The following is a 26,723-nucleotide window of genomic DNA, read 5'->3' as shown; positions in this document are numbered from 1 at the left end:
ACACACACACACACACACACACACACACACACACACACACACACACACACACACACACATATATCGTGTCAATATCCATCCATCCATTTTCTAATCCGCTTATCCTCATGAGGGTCGTGATAATGCTGGAGCCTATCCCAGCTGTCTTCAGGCAGTAGGCGGTGTACACCCTCAACGGGTTGCCAGCCAATTGCAGGGATAGATGAACAACAATCTGCGCTCACACTCACACCTAGGGACAGAGTGTTCAATGAACCTGCCGTGCATGTTTTTGGGAGTAAACCGGAGTCCCCGGAGAAAACCACTCAGGCACTGGGAGAACATGCCAATTACTCACAGGATTGCCGGGGCCTGGAATTGAACCCATGCCCTCTACACTATGAGGTGCACATGCTAAACAGTCCACCATGCCGGCGTACTCCGAACAGTGTGAATAAATAAACTGTGTTGATTATCTTTACACATTTCATTGTTAATTTTGTCAGGAGGAGTAGTTCAGAAAATGGATGGACAGAATTGTACACTGACCAGATTTTCTAAATTTTTGAGCGGGGCCATTATCAAAAATTGACTTAAATTCAACTCTCAAGCACTTAAATAAACCATTTTTTCCCTCTGTGGTCAGTCGTGTATGTAACTTGTTGTCAACAAACCTGACATTGGTGGCAGTGAGATCCAATCACCCCGGGTTTGCAGCGGCACTGCCCAGTGTGCGGGTCACATGACTCGGTACCACATGGTGAGCAACTGCATTCTGTACGACATCAACGATACCAACAGATTTTAGAGGCTTGCTGACGAAATAACTCCTTCATCGACCTATCATAATCACTCAGACTTACGGGTGCAGTTTTTGGCAGAGATGGCATCACCATAGTAACCAGGAGCGCATTCGTTGCAACGAGGCCCGGTTGTGTTGTGCATGCAGCTCAGACACTCGCCCGTCAGTGGGTGGCAGTCCGTGAACAGCATGTTGGGGTCTGTATTGCCGTTGCAATTGCAGGGCTGGCATGTGCTGCCCAGCACCATAGGGTTACCATAATAACCAGGGGCGCACCTGTCAAGAGGCTGCTGTTAAAGACAGAGTTCTGTTGGGCATGCTAAATGCAGCTAGCCACCAGGCAGCTGACTTTTGTGTTTTTTGAGACAACCGGGATAGGCTCCAGCATGCCCAAGACCTTAGTGTAAGCAGTTCAAAATATGGATAGATCGATGGATGGACTGATGGATTAATCTTATGTGGCTACACTAATGACAAATCTGGGGTGAGCTACTTCTACCACTATTACTTCTACTACTACTAATAATAATAATCCGCCCATCCATCCATCCATTTTCCGATCCGCTTTATCCTCGCAAGGGTGGCAGAGGGTGCTGGAGGCTATCCCAACTGTCTTCGGGCAATAGGCAGGGGACACCACTACTACTAATAATATATAATAATAACTATGGGTAATCAGAGTCAGTAACAACACCACTTTCCTATAAAATCACCCTTTGACTTACTCTCCAGGCATGTCTAATCGCTTTACGCCCAGTACAAAATGTTGCAGGAGTGATAAAAATGTAGTCAAGTGATAGGAGTTCTGTGGGGGGTACCTCTGATGTATGGCATACTGAACTCCCTGATACAGGCTTTTTGGTCCCTGTATGACCAGTGTCAGACGGTTTTGGTCCACATTGCCGGCAATAAATTGTATTTGTTTGTGGTCAGATTTGAATGCTGCCAAGGCTGCCCTTTGTCACCACTTCTGTTCATAACCTTTATGGCGCTGAGGGCATCCGGTTTGGAGGCCTCAGTATTGCATATCGACTTTTTTGCATCTCATGTGGTACTTTTGGCTTCAACAAGCTGCAAACTGCAATTCTCACCAGACCGGTTAACAGGCAACTATGAAGCAGTTGGAATGAAAATCAGCACCTCCAAATCAGTCACAAAAGGGTGCGGTTCCCTTTCCAGGTTGGGGATAAGATCCTACCCCAAGTGGAGGAGTTCAAGTATCTTGGTGTCTTGTTCACAAGCGAGGGAAGAATGGTGAATAAGGAGCTGAGCAGAAAATCAAAGCTCTCAATTTTGCAGCCGATCTAGGTAACAACCCTCCCCTATGATCACGAGCTGTGGGTCATGACCTGAATGAACAAGATCCCGAAGTTTCCTCTAGTATGTGTTCGGGCTCTCCCTTCAAGATAGCGTGAGAATCTTTGTTATCTAGGAGGGCTCTTTTTGGGGATGATCACCAATCAGAGAACAAGATGACAAATATCTATTTTAATAACTTGTTTACTTGCATATACATGCACTTTCCCGAAGAATCAACATCAACAAAGTTTTCTTCTTCATTTTTGCCCATGTTTAACAATCCTTCCCATGCTATGGGAGGGGGAAAACTAGGCGTATGCTCTGAATGTGAAATGATTTGTGAACAAACAAACAAGCATAACTTGATTTTCAGTAACATGTAAATGTGTTGAAAACATGCATTACATAACAACATCACTACTTTTGATCAGATCTAGGCAAAGTATGTAATGGGGTCGACATCACACCCACAGACTGAATGGTCCCAACAGTGACCATCAAGGTAAAATGAAATATCTGGTGCTTTTATTTAATGTGAAAGTGTAGACGCTGGTACAAGCAAACTAGTGAGTTAAAAAAAAATGATGACACTAGTTCGAATGTGAGCAATATTCTTGTTTTTCTCTTACCACTGTGCTGTTGATGTACTTTTTGGATTGTTGTTTTGTTGGCTTACCTTTCACAGTGTGGCCCGGCATAACCGGGCATGCACAAGCACTGCATATGCTCGTTCTTCTCCACGCAACCTTGAGCAAAACTGCACAAACATAAAGTTATTCAGTTAGTGCTAACGCTACGCTAAGAGAGGTTTTCTGGACTACTGACTTGTTGGATGGCACTGTAAGTGGACATGGACAACTGGAACATGACTGCACTTGCCCAACCACACTGATGTTGCCGACAAAACCACCCTGGCATTTCTCACAATGGTCGCCAGCTGTGTTGTGTTGACAATTCTGACAGACACATAAACATACACAATAGAACACAACAGATGAGACCACAACACAAGAAAACAAAAGCATATAAAGTGAGCTCATCAACAAGCTTCGCAGAAGCCCAAAAACGATCCTGATCATTTGAATCCTGTGTGTTGGAGGCGAAGTGGACAACGTTGATGGAAGTGAAGGAACTTGTGGAAGGGATGGCTACTAATATTGTGTAGATAATCAAGAATATATACCCTTGGGTTGTTTTTTTTTTTACAGCCCCCTAGTCCCTGATCATGGTGTCACCTCCACACCTCCTTATTTCGATTGCTTCCTTGATCCATCTTATGAATTTACATGCTCCCACATACCTGGGACTCTCTGCTTCAATGACGGCAAGGGGTAGGAGCTGTCAGCTTGGTAAGAGATTTTCTCGTCACTAAAAAAAGACCACTGTCTGAATAAAAGAAACCTATTTTAACGAATAAGAAGAGAGGGATGACCATCATAGCGCTAACACATGGAAAATACGGACGTGATACTGTTGTCCTCTGCCGCTGGGTAAGACTAGAAATGAAGCTTGCACGCCCCCCCTCCCCCCAAAAATAAAACCCATCTGAGATTCAATCTTAGATGGTAACATGAAGAAACAACCCCAGCAAGTCTCACCATCAAGATTCCCATCCCAACCAACAGAAAATATCATGAATAAAGCAAAGAAGGCACTTCTCTGGATGAACAGTCAGCACCCGCAAAATAGAACATCAAACAGAGTGCAAAAAAGAAATGACAGGAACGCTACCTTAGGAAACAAAAAGACAAAGGAGAACAAGAAATCGGCCAGAACAGACGAATGCACAAGAAATAATCACATTATGGACTGGGAGAAGGGGAAAGGCATCACATCAAAAACCAATTAATTGAAAGACATGGATCAAGTAAGTGGCGGCCCGGTGTTCCAGTGGTTAGCGCGTTGACCTCACAGTGCAGAGGTCGTGGGTTCCATCCCGGCTCCGGCCTTCATGTGTGGAGTTTGCATGTTCTCCCCGGGCCTGCGTGGGTTTTCTCCGGGTACTCCGGTTTCCTCCCACATTTCAAAAACGTGCACGGCAGGCTGATTGAACACTCTCAATTGTCCCTAGGAGTGAGTGTGAGTGGAGATGGTTGTTCGTCTGTGTGCGCCCTGCGATGGGCTGGCAACCGGTTCAGGGTGTCCCCCGCCTACTGCCCGAAGGCAGCTGGGATAGGCTCGGGCACCCCCCGTGACCCTTGTGAGGATAAAGCAGATTGGAAAATGGATGGATGGATCAAATAAGCAATGGAAATAAAGAGGCCTGGAGGTGATACTATCAACAGGGACGAACAGGGAGGCTAACATTTTCCCAGACACTTGGGACTTGTTATTAATGGCGGCCAGGGGTTGGAGCACAGCTAAGTTTGAAGGTTTCCCGACTCGGTCAGATGTTTTTAGACGTGTCACTGTAGTGTATCATCACAGACCCTCTTCCTTCTGTGCTTTTATTTTGCTGAGTCCACTTCCAGGGACCTTCTGTGTCTGTTTCCCTTTCATTACCAGGCTGGGCCGGAGGGTGCTCCGACACCTGCAGCTGATCAGCAATCACCTCCAGCGTTTAAGAGCTCTGCTGCTCTGTAAGCGGGTGCCAGATGATTCTCGCATTTGAGTGGTATCTAGGCCATTGCTCGTGCACATGCTTGCCATTTTTGTGCATACTCAATTGGTCTTGTTTGTCTCGTTCCAGTGCCTGTCTCCCTGCCCAGCCTGGCTCCACATTTTCCTCCCCGGACCACTTGACCCTGCACCCTTCCTTTCCCCATCTCCTTCGCTTTTGGATCCTCCGCCACCATTACCTTTGTCGACCGTAACAGTCATAAGGAAGAAGTGACAGCTCGGACGGAGGCTGAAGTGAAAGCCGCAACTGTCAGCTCGGAAAGAGATTTTGTCTTCACAAAATAAATGCATAAATAAATAAATAGATCGATTAAAAAAATGTAAAAACGAAAGCTTAAACCTATGTCAGGAAATACTGTTTTGGAGCATGTATGTGTATCAATACAAAACCTTTAAAGATTTGATTCAACAGGAAATGTGAGCGGTTCGCTGGCTTTTCTGGGTGCATGATCAGTCATTGACTGACAACTGCGGATGCACAGCGGCGGAATCAATTTTACAGGAAGCACTTATACGCACTTGACCGGTAAGAGGTTATAAGAGATGGGAAGTGTCTTTCAGTTATTTAGGACACTAAGTCAACTCATTAGCATATTCTCATTTTAGATTATTACTGTTCAAATTATTATTAGTCTTTGTATAAATGACTGTAGTTTCAATACAATTAGCATCTTGGGTAAAAGATGTGTTTTTATTTTCAGAGGCCGATCGTTATTTGTGCGTACGCATGGTCTGAGGAGGTTCTAAATTTGTTCGCAGAATCCTCACAAAATCAAGCACGGATGTCTTGATTATCAGACAAATTGGTGAATACACACGTTTCTAAACCAAATGACACCTAGCGCGGACCTCTGTTACTTGTGTGAGAATATGAACGTGAGACAAATTCTGCCAAACAATTGGATGTGGTCATGGCTCTTGACCCAATTGGTGGCCCCCTATCTTGGCTACCCAACTGGCACCTTCTCCATTGCAACACTGCCTTGATGTCACCGCAGTGGCATCTGTGTATACAACTTAAAGTGTTATTAAATCAGATGGAGGATTTGACCAAAAAGATTCCATTGATTCCATTGCTGTTCTGGGGTACAGTAAGCTGTAGCTGCTGTCTTTGTGCAGTGGAATATGAAGTTATGAACTTAATTGGTTCAGTGATCCCATTTGTAACCTGAAACATTCTTCAATTGAGGTAATGCTTGCCAGTGAAATAAATGGAAATGTAATTAATCAATTCGAGCTCCAAAACCAAGTTATACCCCCCCAGTGTGTGGCTCAAAATGAATGTGATGCAATATAGAAATGAGTGAAACTATTACAGCACCTAAAAAGCATTCTAACCAAAGGTGTCACATAACAGTAAACATAAACAAATGAGGTAAGGTCATGAATTAAGTAGAAACTTCAGTGGAGTAGTTATTTTTCACCCTACTTTATATATCAACTCCTTATATTTTTATGTAAAAATCCACACTTTCTACTCCTCAGACACACACAACAAGCTTTGTTACGATTTCATTTTGGATTGTTTTGTTCCACTTTGCCATTGTTCAAAACACCAATGCGGATAAACCACGCTTGGACAGCTCGTCATTTTGATAGTGGTTGGATGAATGAAGATATCATTCCGACACATTATTGGTTTGTAGGCAAAGCACTGCACCTGCGCGTGATGCAAATCAACATATCTATAACAACTCGCCAACCCAAACTAGTGCAGGGAGTGGCAAAATGACCACACCTGAGCAAGCTGGAATTTATAGCTGAATTCAACTTTGGCAAACGCAATATTTCAAGCATTATTTTTTTAGATTCAGAAGAAACAACAAGTGGGATTAAGGGAATGGCATGCAGGAAAGAGTCACTTGGCACAGGATTCAAACCAGGGACGCCTGTAACATGCACTATAGCCTCAACACGTGGCACTGGTGCTCTACCATGTCACCTTAACATCATCCCCCAAAGTGCAATATTAATCAGAGTACCGTGTTTAGACTAGTGTGGCCACATGTAAGAAAAAACACGTGTGACTTGACGTCCCATTTAAGAGGAACGAGTTGTGTGAGGTTTAAACTGTCATTCCATTGACCTTAATAATTCACAAAAGGATGGTTTGGCAAATGGTTTAAGATGATTGGTTCTAGCATGGTGTCATTGGGTGTTCATCAGTTGTTCTGACTACCTGCAGCTGCTGTTTCATTCCATGCATGCCTGATGACCAAAAACATAAAATGTGTACAAATTCCCAACAGAGAGAGAGAGAGAGAGAGAGAGAGAGAGAGAGAGAGAGCGAGAGCGAGAGCGAGAGCGAGAGCGAGAGAGAGAGAGCTGGGAATCAAACTAGATGCTGCAACTTTCATCTAAGGATGTAGCGAGACAAGCAGGATAACCCAGAGGCCGATCAATGACTACACGGTGACACCCTGCAATGGACAGCGGTGTGGAAGATAACCCTGAAGTAGAATCTTGGTTGTTGTGTGATGAACGTTTTTAATCACTCATCAATTATCTCATCTGATGTAATCTCGCACTCTGATTTTGGAATTGAATGAATCTTTACTGGAATTGAATCTTTACTGTCCATGTAATAAAACAATAGAAATGAAAGTTCTTCTTATAGTGCGCAATAAATAAAATTGGTAGAAACCAACCAACCAACCAAACAAACAAAAAAAAAAAAAACAATAAAATCATTCAATAAACCCAATAAACACTACATTTATATAATCCGTCCCGAGTTTAATGTCAAGAAAGCATTTGTGACTAATCCTATGAATTAATTTTAAATTAATTACCGTAATTTCCGGACTATAAGCCGCGACTTTTGTCACACGCTTTCAACTCTGCGGCTTATTTCATGAAGCGGCTTATAGAAAGACTTTTCTAATGGCCGCCTGTGTACCGTCTTTCTTTGTAAATATCTCATGTTACAATATGGGCACCTGCGGCTTATACACAGGTGCGGTTTATGTGTGTACAAAATATTTTTTCCTTCAAAAATGTAGTGGTGCGGCTTATAATCAGGTGCGGTCTATAGTCCAGAAATTACGGTAGTACTATTCCTTAGCCTGTTTGTTTTTGTTTTCAGAGTCCTGTCATTTCGGCCTGATACCAAGTTATATTTAAAGCAGTGGTTCTTAACCTGGGTTCTATCGAACCCTCAGGGGTTCCACGGAGCCTCTGCCATGGAGGTTAAGGCACACCCGACTCAAGATGTCAATTAGTTATGACACGCCTTCCTGGCAATCGCTGGCTGCAGATTATCACATTACATTGCTTGTCTAATCAGTGCTGCGGGAAATTTAGTTCGCTCAGTAGTCAGCGTGTGACTCTCGTGATAGTTCGTCATACAATTTAAAAAAACGAGACTTATGCCATGTTAATCGTATTGACTTTTGACTAATGTCTTGAATTTGTAAAAAAAAAAAATCATATTTTATTTTTCTCAACTCAACTGTATTTATAGAGCACTTTCAAACAGCCATCGCTGCATACAAAGTGCTGTACATGGAGCAATTCAACATATCCAACAAACAGTAAAGCAAATCGGTAATAAAGACGGTAGAAAGCACCGAACAGCAAAACCAAGAACAAACCTAAGTCATGCTGAGTAAAATACCAAAGAATACAAGTGAGTTTTGAGGCGGGTTTTGAAGATGGGCAGCGAGGAGGCTTGCCGAATGTTCAGTGGGAGGTCATTCCAGAGAGAGGGACCAGCAACAGAAAAGGCTCGATCCCCTCTGAGCCTCCGTTTAGTTCTTGGTACTTCTAATCATGTCTGGTCCGCAGACCTGAGGCGCCGGGCAGGTGTGTAGGGGCGGATGAGCTCAGAGAGGTAAGGTGGCGCGAGGTCATTTAGAGATTTGAAAACAAATAAGAGAATCTTGAAAATAACTCTAAAATGTATGGGGAGCCAGTGAAGGGATGCCAGAGTAGGAGTTATGTGCTCCCTCTTACGAGTACCAGTCAAGAGGCGAGCAGCGGCATTCTGGACCGGCTGGAGACGCTTAATGGAGGACTGGCTGACTCCAAAGTAAAGGGCATTGCAGTAATCATTTTTCACTCAAGCAATTTTTCACTAAAGGGTTTGGTGAATGTGTATATGAACTGGTTGGGCTTGGTACCTCTAACAAAGTTAAGAACCACTGATTTAAAGTAATGTGAATTTCAATTATTTCAATGGTAATTGACAATAATAAATGCGATGCACAATGCGTCGTAATGCGATAAAAACCAAAGGGCTGTCTATGGATGATAAAGAAGACATTTTCTCTACTTTCCAGGGCTGCTACTGGGTGGGTGCGGGGACCCCTAAAATGCAAACACATTCAACAGGATACACACTCTGGCCAAATTCTTCATGTATGTTGCGGCCCCTAACAAAAGCCCTTCATTCAAATGACTTTTAGAGTAATAATCAACAGCCATTTTAAGATGCCTATGATCTGCATGGAACTCACCAGGCATATTCCCGATCCGTCCAAACACTGATCCGAATGTCCGTGACAATTGCAGGGCACACATTTTCCCAGGAAGAGGCCGATGGCATCCCTGTAGAAACCTGGAGCACATTTCTGTGCCAACAAATGCCAACAAAAGTGGGAATTTCTCCATTGTGAGACTACTAAAGGTTTTCTTATCTTAAATAAAGGAATTAAGAGTGTCAATAAAAGGAAGGCCATATCTTGAAGACATGTTGCCACCTCCTCACCTGGCAGGAGTCTCCCAGGTAGTTGGCAGGACACATGCAGAGCTCCACATTGTTAGCGTGGCGACCAGCCGGCAAACTCTCGGCACCCTCCAGCACGGCGCCGCGGAGCGACACCGAGTGGGCCGACTGGGAATGAAGGGCTCGTATCTGCAGGGACTCCAAAGCCACCAGAACCATCATGAGCTCCTCTCTGGAGACGGAGTTGCCAGTCTGAGCATGCCGAAAACTTCCCTGTGGGAGGCAGCAGGCGGCATACGTTTCAACATTTCTACTTTGGACTTTCAAAAGTGCTTTGAGCACCGCCGGGCCCACTTTACCTCGACCATGTGCACAATTCCCAAATGCGGCTCTGCGGGAGAAGAATATTCACGCTCCAAGAACACCAATGTCATCTGGTTGCCCTACACACACACACACACACACACACACACACACACACACACACACACACACACACACACACACACACACACACACACACACACACGTGCGCGCGCAATGAGTGGTCACTATCGCTGAAAGAGCTGTAGACAGTGGCCTGCCACTGAGCAAATGAAAATACATATATTTTTTTTTTCATCCAAATTCTTTGACATATTTGGTTTAAGGTTTTTCCTCACAATAATTACTTTCCCTAGTAACGAATTACATTTATATGTAATCCAGGAACTTATTAACTTTATGAGAAAGTAATTTGTAACTTCAACTAATTACTCTTCATATTGATTTACACGACACTGAATTCAAATCTTTTCAAGTATTGTCATTTTTGACCCCGGAGGTAGAGTGAATGCTGGTGCAATTAGCTGCCACTTCTCATGGATTGTTGTATCAATTTCAAGATAATTTCTGAATTTGGAAGCGGATCTTTTACTGTCGGCCGGGATGGTCCATTTTTCACTCAAAACACCTCTTTATGTATTTTGGGAACAGGCAAATGATATTAGCTTGCGTTTTCAAATGTATCACTTTGATTTGGAGAAATCGGGAAATAACTCTTGTGTAAGATCAGTTCAAGCGATCACTTCATTTTATGAAGTACTGCCAGCAAATAAAGAAAAACATTTTGGATGGAAAGAATTTGTTTTGGTTTCATGCTCACCCAGCACAGACATTGTCCTTTGAAACGACCCCCTCCGTTTTCCCATGTCTTAGTGGGAGTCAGTGGACAAACCAGACACACTTTGTCCATTCAAAATTGGGGCACATAAGCACCTAATAATTTCCAAAAACGTCAATCAATCAGCACCAGAATTTATGTGGACATCTCTACGCATGCCCACTTCCAGCTCTGAAAATCTCCATGGCTCACAAATGAGGAAATGAGCAGTTTACATGCAGTTTCCCTGATGACAGATTTGACATTTTCTGACGCCATAGTTTTGTTAGACACCACAGACCGGCAGCCATTAGCCCCCCCGCATCTCAAAGGCTAACACCAGTGCAGCTGTCAGGGCAACAATTAGTGTTTGGCCGCTGATACAGCCAAGGTTAGCGTATGAAATAATCTTACTAGTCTAACATAATTTTGCTAATGGCTGCCACCATTAATTACCACCAAACTTTATATGCCCTTTCCTACTCTTGCCGTCTTCAACCTGGAAAAATATAAAAACAACGGGCACAATATTTTCAATTTTGTGTCAGTGATCATGGCGTTTCCTCATAGGAGCTCACGTTTCCTGTCAATAAAATGGGGTGGCACGGAAAAGTGGTAGAATGTCTGTCTCCCAACCTAGAGGGTTAAATCCCTGGCCATTGTGATCAAGAGTCCTTGAGCAAGGTACTGAGCCCCCAAGTTGCACCCGATGCTGTGTTATCAGAAATCAGTGTTAAAGGGCTTTGAGTAGCTAAGGTAGAGAAGCGCTGCACAAGTGAAGATCCATTTACCATAAAATCCCAAATATTGCGCTGATCACTTTTAGATTTTCATCGGTTGAATTGGCCACTATTGGTCACCATATTCAGACACCAGATGACAAGAGAATGTCACAAAGCAAGCCAGGACACAATAAACACAGGGCATGCACATCAAAAATGGCGGTCAATAAGAAGTGCTGAATGTAACCCGAAAAAAAAAATGACTGGGTTATTCAGGGGGGTGAATTTTAGTTCTGACATCATTTTTACATCAGACCTATGTCTATGAGTGTCACTATTTAGCCCCATCAAGTGTTGCTTTAATCGGGGTATTGTGGGGCTCTTACATTGTTCTCGACTGTCATCCGATCGGTTTACCAGTCCTGTGAGCTTTGACTGCTGATAGCGTGTTGGCATCCCACTCATCTCTTTATCTCTGCTCGTAACACTCATCCTGTTCATCGAGTGGATGGACGTAAAACACGCCTGCGAGATTTATGCTTGTCTGGATTGTCCGATCCTTCCTATTAAAGTCATCTTCAATGATCCTTCTGTACTTGAGTACTGAGACCCTCCAATTTGGGTTTCATCTAAGAAACATTATCTGGTCTACCTACTTGCATCTCCTTAATATCAACCGCCTCCGCCCATCACTTAACTCCAACAGGGCCAGCATGTTGGGCCACATGCTGTTTACATCCCATGTGGATTACTGTCCTTACGTTTCGTTGATAAAGTAGTATAAGACGTGTGTAGTTTGGGTCTCAATTACATTCACACTTTTGTTTAAATATTTAATATGTAATTGCTGTACAGCGCTTTAGTACAGCTGCAGCTGTTGAGAAACTGCTTGGCCTATACACTGTATATAAAGTTGAGTTGAGTTGATTTGAGAGTGTGTGTGTGTGTGTGTGTGTGTGTGTGTGTGTGTGTGTGTGTGTGTGTGTGTGTGTGTGTGTGTGTGTGCGTGCGTGCCTATATATACCTTGAGGATGATGTCAGGTCTTGGAGGTTCAACAGGAGGAGACCAAACATCTCCTCTCATGGTCTGCGTGTGAAGACGATATCTCAGGTAACCGCCGTAAGATGACACCTTGTCCCCCAGGTAGGTCTTGGGCGCATACCAGTGAAGGTCCTGGTACACATCAGGAATGTCGCTAAGGTCAGCCTCCACTAAGTCCTGAGCCGGATACACGTTGACTGGTACTTCCTGTTTGTCGGCACTGAGTAGCACCCAGCCTTCCATGTTCATGATCTGTCGGAATAAGAGGAGCAAGGAGCAACTCGTGGATAATCCCACCAAAGGGGAGGATGTTCGAAGGTGTGTTCGAGGCTATTTTGGTCTACCTCGCTGTGTCTCTTGTCTGAACTCCTGCAGCGATCCGTGGCACGGAAGCAGAAGCAGCTGGTGCAACCTTTGGGGTTGGTTGGGTCCAAGTGGAATGTGCCAACTCTGCACTGGTCACAGCGAGAACCCTGGACGTTCTCCTAATGGTAGCAGGGTGTGTGAGCTTAGGTCAGCGATCAATTCATGAAAAAGGTTTGGGAGGAGGAGAATGTGTTTTGGTTTCATGCTCACCTTGCACAGACATTGTCCTGTGAAAGAGTTGCATACTTCTTCCTCAGTTCCTGCATCATTGCAGTCACATGGTTGGCAATTTGGATACCCATGGAAACCAGATGCGCAGCGGTCACATTGGCGACCCACCACGTTGTTCTTGCATCTGGGATGCGTTACACAACAATAAAAATGAATAAAAGCAATGAAAAGTAATCAAAGTGCAATGAAACACTTTATATCCCCCCCCCGCCCCCCAATCTTGCTGCTGTAGACTGCAAATTTCCCCAGTGTGGGACAAATAAAGGTTATCTTATCTAATCTTAAAACATGGAAAAATCAAGAAAATAAAGTTTGCGTAAGAGACAGAAACAGATATTAGATTTGATTAATTTTTCACCTCAAATACAAATGACCTGCTGGGGTAACCGTGATCAAGCATTTTCTGAACCTTTCAAAAACAGGTAGAAAGCGCAGAGGCGGATTCCCCCCCAGCTCAGGCTCGTGTTTTACTAACAAGTTGTAAAAGCCTGCTCAGGTGAGAGGCAAAACAATTTCTAAGCCAACCAGAACAGTCCACTTGTGATTGATTCAGTACCCTTGATATTGTATGATATTGAATACACTGTAAATTTGAATTAAAAACAGTCTTGTATTACAAACTAGCTTGCTTAACTTAACAAATAAACAGGGGCTCTTCTTCATGCTCTTGTGTGGGCATGACTACTCAGTAGTAGCATCACTAGCACCCCTGAAGCTACAAATTGGTGCTTCAATTTTTTTGGTTTTGCTGACATGAAGAAAAAAAAAGAGCATATAGAAGGAGTTTCCGTCTTACCTGCACTGTCCACTGAGGTTGTCGCAGCTGACATCAGGCGCCACACTTCCGGGCTGGGAGCAGTTGCACACCTCACAGCCAACCAGCGGATGGCAGCCAAACGTCTGCGGCTCGCACTGGGTGCACTCAGGCAGCAGGGTCCGTGGCGGGCAGATGCATTCCCCTGACATAGGTTCGCACAGCCTGGTGCCACAGTTACACTCTGAGAACAAATGACACCGTAACCAATCAGTTGACGGGCTCAGAGTAGGGAGCAGTTTCTTGTCAATATGTGCACATAAATGAGGAAATATTCATTCAAACCACCAAATTGGAAGTGTAACAACCACAATCAAAATGTGCAATAACTGATTTGAACCATTTCAATGATTTTACAACTCCGCATTGACGCCTTAAGCTTGAAGTCAACTTATGGTTATTCATGTGTCTGAGTCGTCTTGTCTTGGATCCAGCCCATTTACAGAGGACTTCCAATTTGCCCATCGCCGTTGAAAGATAATGCGCTGGATTGCAATGTTCGCTGGCCAACAAGGTGACACAGTCACTATATGACTTTGCAGGTCAGAGAGAAAATTAGCTAATTGTGGATTCTATTAGCGGTTAGACTCACTATCTTGGGCTATTTACATGGCCGTTAGTCATTACGGCGTGACCCGGGGCTGTCGGTGAAAAACGAGTGCAGCAGTGCAAAATGAAGCTTTATATTCATCATCACAAAGTTACATCCAATAACTCATCTGTGAACTGAAGCTGTATGATACGTACAATGCACACCAACAGCGGTGGTAGTTGGCATGTACGCTCGCACAGGGCGGCATGGCTATGTGGGCGACAATGCACACCTCGTCTACAAAAAAAAAAATGCTGTGTAAAATAGCATATCATGACACGTGTAAAATATGACCAGTCGACCCATGCTAATCATGGGCGGTGAGGATCGTGGGGATTGGCCTGGAAATAGCGAAAATCCAAATACAATTGACAGCCACTGAAATGCATTGGAAAAAATACATATAATAATTAGAGCTGTCAGTTTAGCGCATTTTTATGGCATTAATTTAAATGAATTTTAACGGGATTAATTTTTTTTCTCGCGAGATTAACGCAGCAGACGTCACAGCGGATGTTACGTTGCTCTATAAATAAACCAGAAACAAAACAACAAGCACGCTGCACATGTCCACGCACGTTTGTTTTGCCAACCACGGCAGCGCGAGACACCGAAAACGGATACTTAAAGAGTTTATGAATGGAAAGTTTACTTTTAAAAAGTTGCCAGATTGTTCCACTGACAAGACCAAAGTTACCTGTATGTTTTGCAGTCGTAAACTGAGCTATCATCATAGCACGTCGAGTCTGAAATACCACTGAATGGCCAAGCACACAGCTGACGTGAGTACTCCGCCTCCTCGTCTCAGACAGACAGCTATGGATAATTTCAAACCATATAAATAAAGCGGGTGGAGCTTCTCTGTGTTCGTCTGACAGCGACGTTGCGCTGAGGCACCTCGAGAGTTCAGCGGTGCAGTGGTAGCGACCTAGCGAACACTGAAAATAAAATGTCTCCAGTGTTGTCATCGAACCAAGTGTAGTCATCCGAAATGATGTCTACACAAAACCGTAGAGAGACTTCCGAGCAAGAAGGACCAACAGAATCAACATAGCCTGACTGCTGTGTTCAAAGCAAACTTGAGAAAAAAGAAGAATGCAACCATGGCTTAAATCCACTATAGGCTGAGTACTAGTTTACCTTAGATGTGCACTTTATTATGTTATATTGCTCTGTTTTGATTCCATAAAAAGAGCTGTTCAAGCAGCTGTTGTGTGACAAAATATTTTTTTCACTGTTGTTGATGGACAGTAATATTGTGTGAGAGATTATGTGTGAATAACTGCTCCAAGTGAAAAATGTTCATGTAAAATTGAAAATCGAAATTGTTATTTCAGTAAATATTTGCATTTTGCACATAGAAAACTGATTCATGATTCCATGTTGATGAGAGCATTAAAATGGGGAAAAATAGGACAAAAAAATATAAAAGGAAATTCAGAAACGATAAAAAATGCGTGAGTAATCACGATTAATTTTTAGTGAATTTGAGTTAATTATGACAGTTGCATTTTTAATTAGATTAAATATTTTAATCGTTTGACAGCTCTAATAATAATACATACCTATATTCAGGGTTCCCGATCTTCTTTAAAATACTTTCCAGGACTATTTCATCTGTATAGTTTTGATAGATCTTAAAGCTGACTTTGACACAGTTGACAACCTCTCCCTTTGGAACATCCTGAAGTACCTCAGAGTTCCACTAAAAATAACCACGTTGTTCCAGCGACTCTACAACGAGTCCGGGAGCAAGTCTCAGGCGTGTCATTTGGGAACCTCCACCTGACCAACCTTGAATATGCTGACGACACCACCCTGTTCAGCAACTCCCTCCAACACCTCAGCAGTGCTCTCTCCATGTACCAAACAGAAGCAGCAAAGCTGGGCTTCCAAGTAAGCTGGCAGAAAACAAAACTTATGTATATTGGTGACGGACCCCACCCTTCCCCCGTTTTCTGGCTCAGACGAAGTTCAATTCGTCGATTCCGTTATCTACCTAGGCTACACCATGACAACCAACGGCGATCTCAAGCCAGAGATTGACCGCAGACGTGGCCTCGCGGCTGCACCTATGCAGACGCTATGGCGGCCCCTCTGGTGCCACCATTCAGTGTCCCAAAAGACCAAGATGCGCATCTCGAGTACAGCAGTTCTTCCCATTTTCTTGTATGGTGCAGAATCCTGGCCTTTAAACAAGACTCTGGTCAAGAGGATCGATGGCTTTGACAGCAGATCTTTCAGAACCATCATGAACATACCCCCCTCCCCAAACAACAAAAATTATATATTTAAAAATCTTTTAAATTATTGAACACATTTTGAAAAATCTACATATTTTTGTGCTGAACCACAGGTTGGTAAATTTTAGTGCTGGCCTTATTTTTACATAAATACATACAAGTGTACACTGAGACAAAAATGTTCTTAAATTGTTTGACTATTTAGTCACACACTTGTATATAGTGTCCAACCTCGCCCCATGCTTGCTTGTGACCAACAGAGCCTCTTGAGGATGCTCCTTTTATGCCCAATCATGACACAGAGCCGTTTCCAATTCATTTGTCCACCTGTGGGGTTTTCCCCAAACAAGTGTTATTTGTGCATTCCTGTACTATTCCAGTTTTTTTTTTCCCCCTGTCCTCGCTTTTTTGGAACGTGTTGCCGGCATCAAATATAAAATGAGAGAATGCTTGCAAAATGTACCCTTTTAACATGAATGTCTTGTGGGTTGGATGTAGTCAATTGGTGACAGGTTGAAAAGGATTTGTAAATGATTGTATTCTTTTTTTATTTGCGTTTTACAGAATATCCCAATTCCATTGGGATTGGGGTTTGTATATTGTCAAGTCCATGAGGACATTGAAGCCTTCACTGCTGAAGCCCTTTGAACTTGCTAACCAAAACAGCAGCATCCAGTAAGGCAGTCTTTATGAAGTATTAACAACCAGCTTACATTGTCCAAGGACAGCAACTTCAGCAATGATTTACAGTTCCCATGTGATCACTCAACAACATGATAGTCTCCTTGTTTAGTCACCGCCCACTGTACTTTTTTTAGATGTAGATATTTTAGATTTTGTTTTAAATTCCACTTGCTTTGATCATAAATTGTAATGTAGCAAGAACATTTTGTCTTATTGTTTTGCTGGACAAAAAAAAAGTCCAACTCCTTTTTGCAGTTGAAAAATTCTTTGACGAATTGTGGCACTACTCATTCAAATGTGGCCAACATTGAGGTGTTGAATGATTTGTCGGGATACTCACGCCTGCAGTCGGGGAAGCCCCAGTACCCCGTGGCGCACGTGGAGCAGTCTCGACCAATCACGTTTGGCTTGCAGCGGCACTGGCCGCCAAATGGTTCACAGGCATCGCTCTCGGCGCCGACCTCATGACAAGCGCATGGCAGCGCGCCATTGTTGACAAAGGCCGACAGCGACGTGGCGGCGCGGAGACAGAAGGACGAAGCGCTGGATGGACTGCGGGGAGGGATAAAAGCAGCAGTCACTGCTAAGATCGATCTCACTTCATACATTTGTGAAATGTTGCCTTCTGTTACATTCTGTTGTGTTATGTATACCAGGGCTCAAAGACTTTGTTGAAACTGAGAGCTAGTTCATGGGTACTTGCTAATGCTAAGAGTTTGTTACGAACGTGATACAGTACACCTTTCTGAAATAACATTTTTGCTCTTATTATTGTTAATCGAATTTTAATATTTAAAATCAAATGATACAGTCATTTATTACATTGCAATAAATGAAATCTGCAATATATTGATATAACCTAAGGCTAAGATAAGTGGACACATGGAACAATACTGCCGAGGCATATTTAATAGCAATAGCACTTGATTTTTCCAGGCCTTTAAACACACTTTGAAAGTAATGTAATTACATATTGAGAACAAGAGCAGTGGATGTCACAAAATAGGGTCCTAACTTTGTAACAGGATGTGCTAAACAAATTCTGTTTTTTTCCAAACTACTAACTTATCTCAGTGTTTGTCTTTTGAGTGCGTTGGGCAAGGTTCTGTGTATGTGGGCATTTTACTTTAAGAAACCCTGATTGTGGAAGGTATGTTGCGCGCTGTATAGCCAAGGCAAAACTCACAATCTCCAAATTGTGAGGTTACATAGCCAGTTGTCATGTCACTCTGGCCACCTCACAGAAAAAAAATTCTGGCAATGCCCCTGCACAACAATCTAGTTATTTTTAAAACAGGCCCACAGGCTACCCATGTGGTCCTGTAGGGCAACTTCATTCCTGTGGTCAACATGATTCTTGAGTAGTCTTCCTCAAATCTCATGAGCCATGGTTGCATACTTCGTTTTTCTCAAGTTTGCTTTGAACACAGCAGTTGATTCTGTTGGCGCGGAAGTCTCTCCATGGTTTTGTGGAGACATCATTTCGGATGACTACACTTGGTTCGAGGCACAACACTGGAGACGTTTTATTTTCAGTGTGGTCGCGACCACTGCACCGCTGAACTCTCGACGTGCCTCAGCGCACCGTCACTGTCAGACGAACACAGAGAAGCTCCACCCCCTTTATTTATATGGACACGGAACACGGTAACCTTCCACACAAAACAGTTCCAAACAAGTAACAATCGTGTCAGTGGCATACATCGTACTCAACAGGCTACCTGCTCTTTATTCACCAGAGGCTCATCAACCTTGTCTCTTATTTCTCTCCTGAAACAGTGTCTTCTCCTGCTTGGTGTACCTTAGCCTTCTCGACTTCGTACAATTTCTGAACATAGCTTGTAATGGAGGCTCTTGCTGGCAATCCGTAGAGGAATCGTTAGATGCAATGTGAATAATTTCAGCTTGAGTCTAGCTGTGGACAATGTTGACAGGCTTGCATGCAGTAGCACTCAGCTACTCACTTGATGTAGAAGCTGTTCAGGCCGCAGCTGCTAATGAAGTCATAGGATTTGTCCAGAGGCTCCTCAGTCAGATAGCTGGAGCTGTAGCTCGACTCAGGCACCACTAGCACGTAGTCCTGGAAAGACACGGAAAATAATTTGTTATGCATATGCCGCAAGTGAACCATGGCTCCTCATTGCCAAGACCCGCACAGCCCGGGCCGCCACACAATGTCTGCTCCAGTCCAACTCGAAAACAAGTGAATCAGCAGGGAATCCCTGCACTGTGCGTTGGCGAGAGACTGCTAGATCCTGAGAAAGAAACAAACTTGTGATAAGGAGACGTACTTCGTCCCCTGGGGAACTTCTACAGACAATTTGTTGGGTATTCAAACTACCCTTCACCCGATACTGTTGCATCTTTACAGCTTTGAAGTGGGAGAACATCTCCCAAATCTCCCAAACCAAAGGCATCCACACAGGGGGGAGTGGCAATTCCATCCAACTTGGCATTGCTGGACCCAAACTGACTGCAAGGAAACTGCAGCTACAAGCTTTCTTTGCAGATGTATCCATCATAATCTCCTTGAAATGTGAATTATATGCATGGACGCTTGCAGATTCTTTACTTTTCTGCAAACTTTGCATCGATGAATCTGCTCGGCGATGATGTTAAATATTTTCCCGGTCATGTTTATGACATAACAGTGTAGATATATTGTGAAAATTAATATCCTTGCTGTGTGTGTGTGTGTGTGTGTGTGTGTGTGTGTGTGTGTGTGTGTGTGTGTGTGCGTGTGTGTGTGTGTGTGTGCGTGCATGCGTGCGTGCGTGCGTGTGTGTGTGTGTTTGGGTCAAAGTACTGACCTCTATTTTAGTAAAAGAAATCCCAATTGATTTTATTGTAGCCCCCCTTCATACTTTGTATTTAACAAGGTTTTTCGTCATTTACCCTCGAAACAAACCAAAATTTGTGACCCAAGAGGCGAGAGTAATGCAGGAATTTCTCCCGAGTCATTAATTGTTGACAATCTGATGAGTGACCCGCCCCTCTATTCTGCGACAACATACACGTTCAGTAGGCTTCTTGAGTTGTGTTGCTTTGTGTGGGTCCAGTGTTACCAATGCAACTTACCAGCCACAGTGTTTTATCCACAGGAACCTGCACAGTGAGGAAGAGCTTGTGGTCACTCACGTCAAGGACGATCTGGTTTTCTGACACCAGGACATTTCGACAGCCATATGCGTGTGGGCAGAAGGAGGCATTGGCATGGCCTGATGCAAAATCACAGTAGAAAGTAGAAACATCAACAAAAACAATCATAACTTTAGCCATAATTGAATTGAATACAACTTTATTGTCAAATGTGCTGTACGTATGTCTAACATACAGCACAGATGAAATTTCTTCCCTCTCAACATAAAACAAGAGGAGCCGCTGAGGGTGTCCGCGCCGCCATCAAAAGAAAAGTTCACAAAAAATGACAAAATAATACAAGAATAAAGGGCCATCGCGTTCCTGGCCACATTAGGGTACTGGCACATTGAGGATAAAAGCGGGGTCTGGTTCGTGGAAAAGCTATGACAGGTGCTACCGAATAATTTATTTGAAAACAGCAAAACTCCGGTACATACTTTTTTTCCAACAACGCAGTGTCACAGTTCGACAATCGCCGCCATTGTTGTTTTGATCTTGCGTTAAGTCATCTCACGTGACGAGATTACCGTTCTCGCGAGACGAGATTGACAACATCGGCATTCATCCTCGCGGAGAGCAGACGATTGCCAAGTTGTGTAACATTAAAACAAGTGTTGCGAAAGTTTATTGCGGAGATATCACAGAGGAAGCAGCTAAAGTTGGATAGTTTTTTGCAATAATAAGTTGACTTTGAGAAAGCCTTGCATCATTGGAAGCAGAGTAAAGAGAGGAGAATTTATGAACTTAAAAGACTGAACCTTGGGATGAAATAAGAACCTATTTCTCGGCAAATCTTGTATGCCTGAATTAATTAAATTTTTGCAGCATTTGTTTATAAGAAATAAACCTATTATCAATGTATATTGTTGTTGTTTGTGTTATTATCATCTGCAATTGAATAAGTAGACCAATTCAGAATTTGAAATTTGGGACTCTAAATGTATAATGGGACTCATACTTTTCTGATCAGCGAGTCCCTGGGACTCACTGGGGTTAAACTGTAAAATTATCACTGGGAGAGTACATACCCACCAACGCAATCTGTTAGACGGAACACGCAATTTAACAGCTACTTTTTGGGCCTCAGTAAAACACACCCGGCGGCCCGGTAGTCCATTGGTTAGCACGTCGACTTCACAGTGCGGAGGTACCGGGTTCAATTCCAGCTCCGGCCTCCCTGTGTGGAGTTTGCATGTTCTCCCCGGGCCTGCGTGGGTTTTCTCCGGGTGCTCCGGTTTCCTCCCACATTCCAAAACAAAACATGCATGGCAGGCTGATTGAGCACTCTAAATTGTCCCTAGGTGTGGATGTGAACGTGGATGGTTGTTCGTCTCTGTGTGCCCTGCGATTGGCTGGCAACTGATTCAGGGTGTCCCCCGCCTACTGCCCGAAGACAGCTGGGATAGGCTCCAGCACCCCCCGCGACCCTAGTGAGGATCAAGCGGTTCGGAAGATGAATGAATGAATGAATAAAACACACCCTACAGGCCATAATGGTAGTAGGTCAAACAGGATTCACCCACCAAAAGAATCTTCGCAAATCAGGTCCTATACATCCTACTGTAAAGTGAAGAAAATGCAGCAAGACCAATCAGCACCACTGTACGTATGTAAACAAGAACTATACATCCATGTCTGTACATGGATGCATATGTTGTATTCTCTATCGTGTCTTACCTTTCCAGATACGCCCGGCATTGATGTAGACCTGGATGGGGTAAGTGGGGTGCAGAGGTTGGTGATAGTGGAGGATGAAGACATAGCGTCCCAGTGTGTGGACATGCGTAGAGTACACTGCTGCATTCTGGGTAGGAGGAAGTGCAAAGTGTAAACAAGGCAGGCACAGAGCTGCTGCATCAGTGCTGTGTAGAGGTAAGATCGGGCCGCCCGAGCCCGAGCCCGACCCGAAATTCGGGTCAGGTCGGGCCTTAAAATGTCAATCATTGGTTTGGGTTCGGGTCGGGTCGGGCTTCTCTCTCGCTGACTTTTTTTTTTTTTTTTCGAGGCCGTCAATAGTTTTGGCCACGAGAGACAATGGTTCACAAAAAAACAGAAGTCGCCTCATCACAACACGTACTGTACTAAACTCTTGCAATGACAATTCAAAGAACTCCTTCCTGTGTCTGTCTATGATCCACCCATCATTATTCTTTTTTGTCTCTCTGCTTCTCTCTCATATAGTGCCGCACTAGATTCTTAAGGACGTACTGCTGCGGTGGTTTACGGCCCAATTTTCAACCCGTCAAAATGACAGACGGCCTTAAATTTTCCCCGTCCACTCTTAAAGAAAATCCGTCAATGATAGAAAATTGTCGGTTAATGTAACCTCTTGAGAAACAGAAATATAAAATATGTAAATGTTTATACAGTCTTGTTTAACTCAGATTTCATTCCAAAAGACAGGCTTTGTTATCAGAAATCACCCCTCCTCCTCCCGAGTCCTCACAAATAAAATATGAAATGTCGGGTTTGCTTCGGGCTCGGGCCTGCAAATCAAGCTAAGTGATCGGACTCGGGCTGGGTCGGGCTTAAATACCCTCGGGCCGGTTCGGGTCGGGCTCGATTTTTTAGGACCAATCTTATCTCTAGTGCTGTGGGCCTATATAGTTACCTGCAGCGAGTCTAGTCTGACGAGGTCACCATTGTCAGCTGCCTGAGGCGGTAGCTCTGCTGCTGACCGGGCTGATGGCTCCCTCTGGGGGCCAGGCAGAGGGGTAGCGGTGTTGTGGGAGTCCAAGATGGGCTCCTGCATGTTGGCGCTCTGACCCTCCTTCAGGACCAGCGAGTTGGACGGCATTCGGAAGCGCGAGGGAACGCAGGAGGAGCTGCATGGACAATAAAGCCCGGGGTGAGTGGGGGTTACAACCTCATTAAATGATGACGATGAGGACTATTGTACCTGTCGTGGGAGAAGTGTCCATGAGTGCTGATGCAAAGGACTTTAGGATCCACATACTCCATGGAGAAGTGCGCTTGAGGAACCAGATAGATTTTGTGCTGCAATACCAGGGCAACAACGTTCAATTAGCACTTTCATCTGCATCTAGGAGGCGCCAATTTTGAGTCACTACCACGCCTTGAGGTGCAAACACATACTTGCAGTATAAATCAGAAATGGTCCATATGTTTGCATGTTAACAGTAGGACAAATTAGGGATGGTGTGGTAACGTTACCAAACAGTGACACATTGTAAGAATCTATGTGAAAAATTGATAACACTCAAGAAAAAAAATTAATTACATTAAAAATATATATTATGACTGTAGTTGAAGGAAAAAAAATGGTAAATCATGATACTACTGTATAATAGATTAATCAATGATGTTACTATTAATAGCGGCACGGTGTGCAACTGGTAAGCATGCCAGCCGCACAATGCAGAGGTGCAGGGTTCGATTCCTGTGTGGAGATTGCACCTACTCCCCATGCGTGGGTTTTGTCCGGGAACTTCGGTTTCCTCCCACGTTCCAAAAACATGCGTGGCAGGTTAATGGAGCACTCTAAATTGTCCCCAGGTGTGAGTGTGGATGGTTGTTTGTCTATGCGTGCCTGCGATTGGCTGGCAACCAGTTCAAGGTGTACCTCGTCGAGCTGGGATAGGCTCCAGGATTCCCGGCGACCCATGTGAGGATAAGCGGATCTGAAAATGGATGGGATATACTGTGTGTGTGTGTGTGTGTGTGTGTGTGTGTGTGTGTGTGTGTGTGTGTGTGTGTGTGTATGCATGTCTGCCTCACAGTACAGAGGTCACGGGTTCGTATCTGGATCTGGCTCCCTTGTGTGGAGCATGTTCTTCCCACGTCTGCGTGGGTTTTCTCCGGGTACTCAGGTTTTCTCCCACATTCCAAAAACATGCATGTTAGGTTGTGCAAATGTTTTTGCAGGACACAAACTGTCATGTGACAGCATTGGAATTCATACCAGGAAAAAGGTTGCGCTCTCGGCAGACAGCTGGAGCTCCGTGTCACCTGGCAGAGAGAAGAGTGCCACTCGCTTGTGTTCATCGACAGAGACCACTCGACACAGGAAGCTGTACAAACATAAACATTGATAAAGGCGACTTTAAACATTATGACTACCAGTGCCTGCAGGTGTACCTAAAGGCACAGCGTAAAAGAGTAACACTGTGTTGTCGTGTTTGGGCTCCTGGCAAGTTGAAGGTGACAGCGAGCGTTTGTGGCGACTCCTCCATGTTCGCGTATTCCACCACCAGTACGTAGATGCCCCCGGTCTTCACTTTGGCTCGCATCTCCACGCTGATCTGCTGACACAGTTTGGAAAAATGTCTGATTGACAAACAACATATCGTGCCGGCTTTCAATATATCTATTTACATGCAGTCAATAACCATTACAAAATAACAATACTGGCGATATTGTGGTTTGAAAGGCCAAGTAAATATGCAAAAAAGCCATTTTTGCTCATAGTCAAGTTTTTAAAAACCCGAAGAAGACCCCTGTGTTACCCCTTTTCTAGCCCAAATCAATGTCATATAAACGCAATCGGGATACCACCTTTGAATGGAACATTCATTTGTGTTTTGCGCATGCTCTGTCAACAAGGTATCTGGGTCTTTTGAGTACAGGAGGTACTGTATGCGCAGCGGTGATCGTTTGCGTGTCGCAGCGATCAATGAATCCATTCAATGCTTTTAAGACTTTTTAAGACCCTGCGGGAACTGGTAATAAAGGAAAATAAACAATAAAAATAATTACAAAGATTGAAAAAAAAAAAAGAATGGTATAATTTTAATGGTCCGGACCACTTGACATCTACCGAGGCCGTATGTGGCCCACGATGTGGAATGAGTTTGACACCCCTGATTTAGTGTGTTCCATCAAGGTGCCACGCATGTTTTTGGAATGTGGGAGGAAACCGGAGTACCCAGAGAGACCCACGTAGGCATGGGGAGAACATGCAAACTCCACACAGAATGGCTGGAATCAAACCCTGCACGTCTGCACTGTGAAGCCAACGTGCTAACCAGTCGACTACTGGGCCGCCCACAAATAAATAAACAAACACATTCCAAACCAAACACCAGGAATCTTTTGCAGGTGTTTGAAATTAATTAGCTGATTCGGTTGTGACACCACAAGTTTCCAGTTTCCAGTCATCTTTTTCACGATATTCAAAATGTCTGGGGAGACTGAATTTGAGGTTTTCATTGTCTGAAAGCCATAATAAGCAAAATTACAAGAGCCAGGCTTGAAATATTTCAATGTTAAGTGCATTGATTCGACATGCGTTTCACAATCCGAAATAAATTAAAAAAAAAAATCACTTTGTCACAATATTCTATTTTTTTTTGATCTAACTGTACATTGCTTATAATGCTCTCTACAAATTTAATGTTCTGTATGTCTTCATTTATAAGTTGTATGGTGTAAATGCAGAACCGAGACAAACACAGGCATTTGTGCTCTTACGTCGTAGCCGCTGCAGACGGCCATGTCAGGATGGCGAAGAGTAACCTTTTTGGTGGGGCAGAGGCGTGGCAGATGGTTGTCATGGCGACAAATGGCATCGATGCCAGACACGGAGTGGAAGGCGTCCAGAGACAAGTACGTGTATTGTAGGCAACTGCTGGGACACAAACCAGACTAAACATTTTGTCGCCCCCCCCCACCCCCCTCTGCACCCCCAAAACAACAACAACAACAACATTATTACTTGTGGCTGGTGTCTGTTGGAGAGCCAAACATGCATGGTTCTGTGATATGCATTTGCAGGATGGGAGCCTCATAGTAGGCGCTGGGCAGAAGGACCAAAAAATCCTGCGGAGAATAAGAAGTTTATTATGCCATTATTTTTACACACACACACACACACACACACATACACACACACACACACACACACACACACACACACACACGACTCTATGATATGTGCCTAAAAAGTAATTAAATGCTCTAAATTGAGTCTATGGTCTCTTTATTTGCATTCGCACGTGATTGAAAAAACAGCTACATAAGTGAATGTGATGAAAATAAAACCCTCAGGCATTCTCAGTACAGTCAAACCTCGGTTTTCGACCATAATCCGTTCCAGAAGGCTGTTCGAAAACCGAATTGTTCGAAAACCGAAACCATGTTTCCCATTAGAATCACCGTTCCAAGTCTAGAAAACAACTTTTTTAAAAGCATTTTTTCAACAATTTTACACCACAAACTGGATACATGTGTGATAAGAGGTAACAACAAACTACAAACATTTTGTATGTTTTATTTTTACCAATTTTAACACAAACATTGACATTGTAACATAAAAATTGAACATCTCACTGTCTCTCTCTCTCTCTGTCTCTGTCTCTCTCTCTCTCTCTCTCTCTCTCTCTCTCTCTCATCGTCACAATTATAGATTGCATTTTTTTACACC

General features: G+C 43.7%; 1 protein-coding gene across 1 annotated transcript in view; it reads right to left on the bottom strand.

Moving 5' to 3' along the window:
• Positions 1 to 26,723, bottom strand: part of lama5 (laminin, alpha 5) — a 128,753-nt gene that overhangs the window by 19,347 nt on the left and 82,683 nt on the right. Inside the window, exons 25-45 of the mRNA XM_019887747.1 lie at positions 26,016 to 26,119; positions 25,772 to 25,925; positions 24,440 to 24,603; positions 24,264 to 24,372; positions 23,241 to 23,338; positions 22,953 to 23,166; positions 22,019 to 22,145; positions 20,279 to 20,418; positions 19,165 to 19,280; positions 17,541 to 17,752; positions 13,664 to 13,865; positions 12,847 to 12,991; positions 12,615 to 12,755; positions 12,253 to 12,522; positions 9,725 to 9,808; positions 9,408 to 9,638; positions 9,157 to 9,270; positions 2,906 to 3,036; positions 2,757 to 2,837; positions 843 to 1,057; positions 654 to 754 (exon numbers count right to left, since the gene is read on the bottom strand). Of these exons, the coding sequence (XP_019743306.1) occupies positions 654 to 754; positions 843 to 1,057; positions 2,757 to 2,837; positions 2,906 to 3,036; positions 9,157 to 9,270; positions 9,408 to 9,638; positions 9,725 to 9,808; positions 12,253 to 12,522; positions 12,615 to 12,755; positions 12,847 to 12,991; positions 13,664 to 13,865; positions 17,541 to 17,752; positions 19,165 to 19,280; positions 20,279 to 20,418; positions 22,019 to 22,145; positions 22,953 to 23,166; positions 23,241 to 23,338; positions 24,264 to 24,372; positions 24,440 to 24,603; positions 25,772 to 25,925; positions 26,016 to 26,119 (3,153 nt within the window). The remainder of the gene's footprint in view (positions 1 to 653; positions 755 to 842; positions 1,058 to 2,756; positions 2,838 to 2,905; positions 3,037 to 9,156; positions 9,271 to 9,407; positions 9,639 to 9,724; positions 9,809 to 12,252; positions 12,523 to 12,614; positions 12,756 to 12,846; positions 12,992 to 13,663; positions 13,866 to 17,540; positions 17,753 to 19,164; positions 19,281 to 20,278; positions 20,419 to 22,018; positions 22,146 to 22,952; positions 23,167 to 23,240; positions 23,339 to 24,263; positions 24,373 to 24,439; positions 24,604 to 25,771; positions 25,926 to 26,015; positions 26,120 to 26,723) is intronic.

Source organism: Hippocampus comes, unplaced genomic scaffold, assembly GCF_001891065.2.
Source record: "Hippocampus comes isolate QL1 unplaced genomic scaffold, H_comes_QL1_v1.1 scaffold245, whole genome shotgun sequence".
NCBI lineage: Eukaryota > Metazoa > Chordata > Actinopteri > Syngnathiformes > Syngnathidae > Hippocampus > Hippocampus comes.
Note: the sequence above shows the minus strand (reverse complement) of the source record. Positions and strands in the feature narration are given on the sequence as shown.